This window comes from Cryptotermes secundus, unplaced genomic scaffold (assembly GCF_002891405.2).
Source record: "Cryptotermes secundus unplaced genomic scaffold, Csec_1.0 scaffold2726, whole genome shotgun sequence".
NCBI lineage: Eukaryota > Metazoa > Arthropoda > Insecta > Blattodea > Kalotermitidae > Cryptotermes > Cryptotermes secundus.
The window spans coordinates 68,413-77,481 of NW_019735014.1; the positions used below are offsets into that span (position 1 = coordinate 68,413).

Here is a 9,069-nt window from a genome sequence, read left to right on the forward strand (position 1 = left end):
GTCGTCATCTTCAATACTAAGATCTTGGATAGCATCAACTACAGCCTGATCTTCAATTTCATTATCACTGTTTTCACTACTATCCGAATATTCGAACTCACTAACTTCCGAGTCGTGAGCAAGGAACTCTTCTAGTTCATCGCCCTGTAAAACTTTCCTACTTGTAGAGGCCATGGTTATGGCGCGACTGAGAGAAGAAAGTGTTATGACATCATAGATTTCTGTATCATTCGTAAGTTTATTTTCTTAGGTTGCATTTGGTTCCAAGAAAAAAGGACCCTCTTGTTTGACTACTTCATTGTGTCAGCAGACTGTACAGCAACCCATTCAAGGAAAACCTTCGTCTGGGGTTTCAGTGAGTGACTCATATAGACAAGCAAAGACCATAGAGTCGAAAGATATATAGTTTTATACATTTTCCTTACTTAGAATTTGAAAAATTTCAATGAAATCTAGGCGCAGTGAGACAAAAGTACGAACTATTACACTAACGATACAAAATAAAAATACCGTGCTAAAAATTCGTCCAAAATAAATAACTCATATACCAATAGAAAGATGAAACCCTAATCTATGTACTCCTGAAAAGAAAATTGGAATATCTTTCCTCGTTTTGTCAGCAACGTCCTTCAAAGCTAACACTGCGCAGGTCGGTGAACTGCACAGATGTCGATGGCATACGATTATTTAAAGGGTCGGTGAAGCACACGGATGTCGGTGCGGAAGGGTTAAAGTACTTTTAGTGTAACTTGGTTTTATTGGAGTGATAAACAAAACATTGATAATTTAACATCAGGAAAATGAGGGTTATCATATTCTCCATTTTTTGGTTGGAAGTGATAAAATTAATTTTACTGCAAATCTGCAATATGAACACTCACAGTGAAACGGGCGACTGATATAGGGGTATCAGGGGGACTTTCCCTGGGGGAATGTGATTGAGGTGTGATGTTATACATTCTTCTCCACTCACTCTTGAAGCTTAAGAAAGACTGTAGCTATATCTAAACAAGAAGGCCAAAGCTCATATTAGGTTTCACTGTCATTTCTTTACATTGTTTTACACGTTCCATAATTGATATATTTTTTAATTAAAACATATACTCACATTTCCTCATTATGACCGCAGATAAACTGCATTATATTGAATACATCACACCAAGTATCTTTATTCTGTTTCAACACACTAATCAAAGGATGCTGTGGGGATCGGAGGTTGAATGGACACTGGAATGATCCATTTTCAGAGAGCCTTGCTTTAAGATCAATGATGAGCAAAGCTCCAATAGATGATATTACTCCAGTGTAATTTCTGGAAAAAAATTAAAGACAGTTCATAAACATATTTCTGAATCCAAGAAATATACATAGCAAAAATACAGAATGTGTCTCTGCCAGTGAGCTAGCAAGAGAACATGTACAGTAATTACAGGAAAATACCTTCTTCACCATATCTTCCTCTCACATATGTCCTATTCTCAATATTATATTTTAGCATCCCTTTGCATTTAGGTATCATCCTTATTATCAAAGTATCCATCAATAATGCAACAATTTAAAACACATTAGGAACATGTTTCACACTAACAATGTATTTTGAAACTTGATGTTAAAATCGTTACATGTCAATAGGATATTAAAAGAGCATTCTATACATTAAAAGTGATTATTCAGTTTTCTAAAATGTCTTTAGTCATATATTTGTATATATACATTTTCGACATATTTCGGCCACATGGGCCATCATCAGGTAATTTCCCTTTTTTGGGGAGACCACTGGACTGTATACTTGTTCACTGTGCGTCCATTCACGTCAATATTTGGCACTATATCATGATCAGAATGCCGTTGTTATATTATATTGCGGCTGTCATACTGCAAAGTGTAATGTGTATTAGTATAACTAGTATAAACACTTTCATTATTTCTTTATCTTGTTGTTATCATATATCAAATGTTGTGATTCTGTGTACTTATGTTTTTGTGTCGCATGTATCACTGGTGCGGTCTACCTGTGTACTAAACATAGTGTAGTTGTTCTTGCTTATATATCTACATATCTATATAACAGTTCATGTCACACATACCAACATAAACTATCTCCTATACAATACTTGTTCAACCAACTACACACATATCCAATAACCAGAGAATTAAAACAAATAGAAGAAAACACAATAAGAAACATCCTACAAGAAACTGGATACAGTACAAATCTAATTACGAAACCAATATCACATGAACAAAATATACAGGAAAATCCAAACCATCAAAAAACAAAATGGGCTATTTTTACATGTTGCAGAAGGGAAGTAAGACAAATAACCAAGTTATTCAAAAACACTCAACTCTAAATAGCGTTTCATACAAAAACCACAATCAGCAACATACTGAAACAACATAGAGAGATAGAAAAATTTTATAATAGTGGCATATATCGAATGAAATTCTTGGATTGCCCTTTGAAATACATTGGTCAAACTGGAAGGACATTTGATTTGATACAGAGAACACATTCAAGCCATTAGAAGTAACTGTAGCAAATCTGGATATTCAAACCACATATTAAATACAGGACACTCATATGGCAAAGTAATGCATACTATGGACTTCATAAGGATTGGGAGGAAAAGCAAACATTTGAACACACTAGACCAATGTTTACCAACCTGTCCAGGGGTCCGCGAGTAATTCAAAAGGGGTCCGCGGGATAGTTTATTTTCATTAAACTTTATCTTATCATGTTCCTCACACCTGGGATATTTGCAATGTATATCTCTGGCTCTTGAGGCCCATGGTTGAAGTAAAATTTAACGAGACTGTTGGTACCGTTACTTCTTCCCTTTGTAAAGCAGAGGTGAATAACCAACGATTTGTGTAGCTTTTTCCAAGGACATTTTCTTTTTGTCGGCCCATTGCATCTCAGACCCATGTTTCAGGGTGGACTGCTGTCCTAGTACCTGTTGTCCGACCATTCTCCCCTCCTCCCCCACCAAATCCATCCCTCTTTGGCTGGGAATAAACCTGGGACCATTGACCATGTTTCTTATTCATTTCAGTGGCAGCGCGAACAACCCATGTTTCTTTAGTTTTTGTGCAGTGAATTTTTATAATATTATACAAGTGTGTTTTTCTCTGCGTAATATTCAGTTTTTCTGTTTTTGTTCAAATAATTGAGTTCACGACGAAACTTCTGATTTTCAGTTTGTTCACGATCTTATTTAGATATGGATTGGTGGTTAAAGTGTGGATCACTGAAACGTAAGACAGACAATAATCCGAGTGGATCTAGTGTTGTCGAAAATAGTACCAGGGCAGATAAAGTTCCTTCCCTCAAAAAATCACGCAAATATTGTCCATCTTATTTGCAAATGGGATTTTCCGTTCTGAATAAAGACGGCGAAGACAGACCACAGTGTGTTCTTTGTTGCGAAGTGTTATCGAATGAATCTATGAAGCCGTCGAAGTTGAGACGCCACCTTGAAACGAAACATGGCGAATCAGTTAATAAGCCAATAGAATATTTTCAAAATAAGAAACTGCAACTTTGTGGTTCACAGAATTTAGTTAAGGACATTGTATGTGGAACGAAAAATGAAAAGGCTGTTCTTGCCTCTTACGAAGTCGCCCTTCTGATCGCTAGAAATGGACAACGCCATACAATCGGGGAAGATTTAATTTTGCCTGCTACAAAAACGATAACAAAGAACTTGTTTAGTGAAAAACATGCCAACGAGGTGTCTCTAATATCGTTATCTGACAATACTGTGAAAAGAAGAATCGACGAGATGGCTCAAAATGTGAAAGATATTTTGCTAGAACGGTTACGTCATAGTGAATATTTTGCGTTGCAGTTGGATGAAAGCCACGATATTTCAAATAATGCTAATTTGGTAGCTTTGGTGCGATATGAACACGAAAATAAAGTTTGTGAAGATTTTTTGTTCTGTGAATCGTTACCTCTTAATACAACTGCTGAAGCCCTTTTCAAAGTTGTCAATGACTTCATAACTACAAATACACTTCAATGGGAAAAATGTGTAGGTATCAGCACAGATGGTGCTCAGGCAATGTCGGGAATACATAATGGTTTGGTCGCACGTATCCAGAAAGTCGCACCTCTTGTTAAATGGACACATTGTTGCATACACCGCGAAGTATTAGCTGCACGCCGTATGCCCTCCAAAATGAAAATCGTTCTAGACGAGGCAGTAAAAATTGTCAATTTTATTAAAGCCCGTCCTCTTAACAGCCGATTATTTTCTGCGCTTTGTAATGAAATGGGAAGTGATCACGAACACTTATTATTGCACTCAGAAATCCGATGGCTGTCCCGGGGTAAGGTTTTGACGCGGTTGCTTGAGCTTCGAGACGAAGTAAGGTTGTTCCTCATAAACTCTAAATTTCAGTTAACACACTATTTAAATGATTTCGCATGGCTCTCCTCTCTTGCTTACTTGGCGGACATTTTTAACATCTTGAATACTCTTAACTCGAGCCTTCAAGGTACATCTGTCACCGTGTTTTCTGTGCAAGACAAGATAGAGGCAACAATCAAGAAGTTAAATTTGTGGTGCAGCCGTATCGAGAAAGGAAAATACGATTCCTTTCACATGCTGAGTGATTTCATTGATTCCAGTGAACAACCCCTTTCTAGTGATGTTGCTGAAAGTATGATTGAACATATGAGGTCATTGGCGTCTCAACTACGTCTGTATTTTCCGTTTGGTCTTGAAAATAACGACTGGATGAAAAATCCCTTTGTAGACTCTGAATTTGAACTTCCTTCTGCCGAGGAAGAGCAACTTATCGAGCTGTCCTGTGATTCGACGTTCAAATTGCTGTTTCCTTCGTTACCGTTACTGGAGTTTTGGTTCCAAGCTAGGTCTGTTTACCCTGAAATTTCCAAAAGGGCTGTAAGACATCTGTTGCCATTTCCCATTACATATCTGTGCAAGACAACATTTTCTCATCTTGTACACATGAAAAACAGATATAGGAACAGACTTAACGTGGAGCCAGATCTACGTCTGAAATTATCCAGTTTTGATCCTGACATTCGAAAGTTGACGTCTGAAAAACAGCACCAGCCATCACATTAGGTGAGTGTTAAATTCATAATATTACGCCTAATTGATATGTTCGTAATCTTCCGAATATCTCCATTTATAACAGTATTTTATTGTCATAAATGACACATTTAGTGTTGTAAAATTTTAAGTTACTGCTTCATTTTTATGATATGTACTCGTAAAATTTAAAAATTTCCATTTTGGGTTTTATGGGGGCCGCGGTGAATTAACATTCGGTACAGGGGGTCCGCGGCATCAAAAAGGTTGGGAAACACTGCACTAGACATATATCACATTTACATTGTACATAGGAGCAATTTACATATGAATGATGTACACATGAAGACACACAACCCAACATTTCAGACAGTGTGTGAACTTTATGATAGATAGTACAAAACACGCTACCTAGAAAGATATATAAGCAGGAACAACTACAAAATGTTTAGTACACAGAATCACAACAACTGATATATAACAACAAGATAAAAAAAATTATGAAAGTGTTTCCACTAGTCATACTAATACACATTATACATTGCAGTACGACAGCCGCAATAGATTATAACAGCATTCTGATCATGATATAGTGCCAAATATTGACGTGCATGGAAGCATAGTGAACAAGTATAAAGTCCAGGGGTCTCCCTAAAGAAGGGAAATTACCTGATGATGGCCCATGTGGCCAAAACATGTCAAAAACTAGAATATTTGACTAAAGATATTTAAGAAAACTGCATAATCACCTTTAATGTACAGAATGCACTTTTAATATCCTATTGACATGCAATGATTTTAAAAACATCAAAAAGTGTTGAAATACATTTTTAGTGTGAAACGTATTCCTAATGTCTTTTAAACTGTTGCATCACTGACTGATACTTTGATAATAAGGACTGTATTTTCAATGTCTTTCCATCATCAAGCATGTGAGACCTAACTACTGTGGCAATTATACAGGTTTTTGTGCAGTAACTGGCAACACTAGTGAGTTGGTGCATGTTAGAGTACATTACTACACCATTCAACGGTCCTAGACAGCCAATTTTATGGTTGCAGTACTTATTTTACTGGTGAAATGGTGTGTTTGTAAACAAAATGGATGATAAATTGTTAGAACCATGAATCAACACAAAAAGTTTTCATTGAAATTGGATAAAAATGCCATATACATTTACAAAATATTACAGCAAGAATAGGGAGAGGAAAAATAGGAAAAGGCTTTATGTAGGTGAAAATTTTTAGTCTAGAAGGAAATATGTAATAGTGAATGAAAGGCCCAGCCACCTGACAACTTTGAGAGCTAATTCAAATGTGAAAAAAGCAAATGGTTGGACATGACAGTCAACTAACTGTTCAGAGGATACCAGAAGCACTGAACATGAATAAAGATTCATGAAGAGTCTGTGCCACAATGGTATTGAAAGATCTCAGAGGTGAATAAGAAAAAAGGGAAAGAAAAATCTGCTCAGACCTTTCAGCATGACTGCAGGAAGGATACCGCATCCAAGAAATGCTGCATCACAAATGCAGTTAATGGTACAAAAGTTATGGAACAATTCTGATCTTGACTGACCTCATTTGAAAAACAACTTACAGAAATCTGTGGAACTGGAGGAGGAGGTTGGATGCACAGGTCAAGAAGACAATGAACAGATAGATTCATTTAATTTAAATTTTCAGTTTTGTGTTCATCAATATTGTGGCATATTTGCGAAGACAGAAGGAAAGAGACCAATGGGAAGACCAAGGCATAGGTGGGTGGACAATATTAAAATGGTTCTTAGAGAGACAGTATGGGATGGTATGGATTCGACTGATCTGAGTCAAGATAGGGACCAGTGGAGGGCTCTGGTGAACACGGTAACAAACCTTTGGGTTCCATAAAATGCTGGGAAATTCTTGAGTAGCTGCAGAATTGGTGGCTCCTCAAGAAGGGCTCAGCTCCATATGTAAGTAATTTGATGAAAGCAAGAACTGTGTAGCCACAGAAACAGCTGTTGCTGGCCAACGGTTATGAAACAATATTCATTTCTATGCAATGGCTGTGAAATAGACAGCTCATTGCTATGTAGCAGATTCTTAATAAACAAGTACAGACGGCTGCTGCTAGGGAACGGCTCCATAAACACATTCCCATTGAGAGGGTTAGCATATGAGAATGGTGTTGTCTACGCAGGCTGTGCGGAGGAGATATAAGGAAGAAAACTGGGGCAATGAAGTCAGATCTGTATGGGAGCCTGTGAAGAAAACAGTTGGAAGGGAGCCGCCATTTAGAGGACTGGAGTGAGGAAGCTGAAGAATCTCCATTGTTAGAAGCCATTACCAGGGAACAGCTGGTGAAAAGACAGCAGGCTGGAAAAGATTCAGTGGGTGCTGTCATCATCTATGAATTGTGGAGATTAGCAATGATGCTGTAATTGCTTGTATTTCTGAGTCATATGTATAAATGGTCAGTAAATCCAATATCCACTCCAAATCCCCATCTATAGTCACTCATAAACAAGATTATATAAGGAAGTTTTAATGTTTGAATACTGACAATTCTTACAGTAATGTATATACATTTTTTTCTGAAAACCTATTACTAATCTAGGGTATGTCTTACAATCTATAGCATCTTCCTTCCTGCAAACCCATTACTAAATCAAGGGTTTCTTACAATCAGTGGCATTTCAGAATCAAGGAAACGCAGTAAAATATGCCTGGACTTTTGGTCCTCCCAGATTTCTTGGATACTGGATAAGTGTACTATGGAATTATCTAATATACAACAGAGGGTGATGGAAGCAACTGAACCTTCGGAAATGGCAACTCATAGGAAGACATTTTCTAATTAATGATAATGACTATGAACAAATAGATTAAACAAAATTACTCACTGTACACAAAATAATGCTCTTGTTTGCTATAGTGAGAAATAATAATTTTGATTATTAATTAGAGCTACACATCTTAAGTTCTTTCAGTCCTTCAGTAGGGTCAAGAAACATGGAAAATCAAATCAACAGCACAATGATCACATCAAAGACAACATAAATGAAGCGCAAAAACTTAAGAAACACAGAGTCCTGATATTCCGGGATAGTCATGTGAGAGGATGTTCAGACCTAAAACTATGAAGTTAAATAAAGAGTTCAGTGTCAGTGGAATTGTGAAAAGGGGAGCTAAATCCAGAGACATCCTAAATACCGGTATTGAGAAAAACATTTCAAAGAACGATGTTATAATAGTGTGCACTGGCAACAACGACATTAGCAAGAATAGTGCTAAGGAAGGAATAAGTAGCATAATTAGCTTTGCTAAAAAGACCAGTCACACCAATATTATTGTAATGAAAGCTCTACACAGACATGACCTGGCCGATTGGTCATGTGTCAACAATGAAACCGTACAATTCAACAGACTTCTAACAAAAAGGCTCAAATTACATAAACACGTGACAATAAGCAAGGTAAATCTAAGCAGACATCATTTCACAAACCACGGCCAGCACATGAACTACAAAGGAAAAGAAAAGACGTGTCAACGGATAGCAGAATTGGTACAATGAAGAATTGGAGGAAGAACAAAAAAATGTTATACCACTAGAATACAAGGAGGGAACCGTGCATGAAGAGGCCACGTCAGGAAAACCCAAGGAGGAAACTGTCCATGAGGAGACTGCAGACAGCCAAGGGAATGAAGCTGATGAAACAATAGTCGACCCATCCCCTGACGATGTGGCACCACTGGAAGGAAAGCAACATTAGGAAATTTGGATGTCAACTAGGAAAAGGAAGCTCCCAGAAAAGCTAAGTAAAGATTTTTTATAGATAAGAATAGTATTGGCACTCTCAAGAATACCAATAAAATAGGTTCAACCATCCAATTATTACATCAAAATGTTCAAAGTCTAAACAAGAAGAAGCTGAATATAGATGTGCTATTATCAAACAAAACGTTACAATCGGATATACTCTGTATCACTGAACATTAGTTGGATGAAAGGGAAATA

General features: G+C 37.0%; 1 protein-coding gene across 17 annotated transcripts in view; it reads right to left on the minus strand.

Annotated features, from left to right (window-relative positions):
• Positions 1 to 9,069, minus strand: part of LOC111869229 (focadhesin) — a 124,294-nt gene that overhangs the window by 57,746 nt on the left and 57,479 nt on the right. For all 17 annotated transcript variants that reach the window (XM_023860576.2, XM_033753346.1, XM_023860579.2 and 14 more), the window contains one exon: positions 1,109 to 1,312. In XM_023860576.2, coding sequence (XP_023716344.1) covers positions 1,109 to 1,312 — 204 coding nt within the window. The remainder of the gene's footprint in view (positions 1 to 1,108; positions 1,313 to 9,069) is intronic.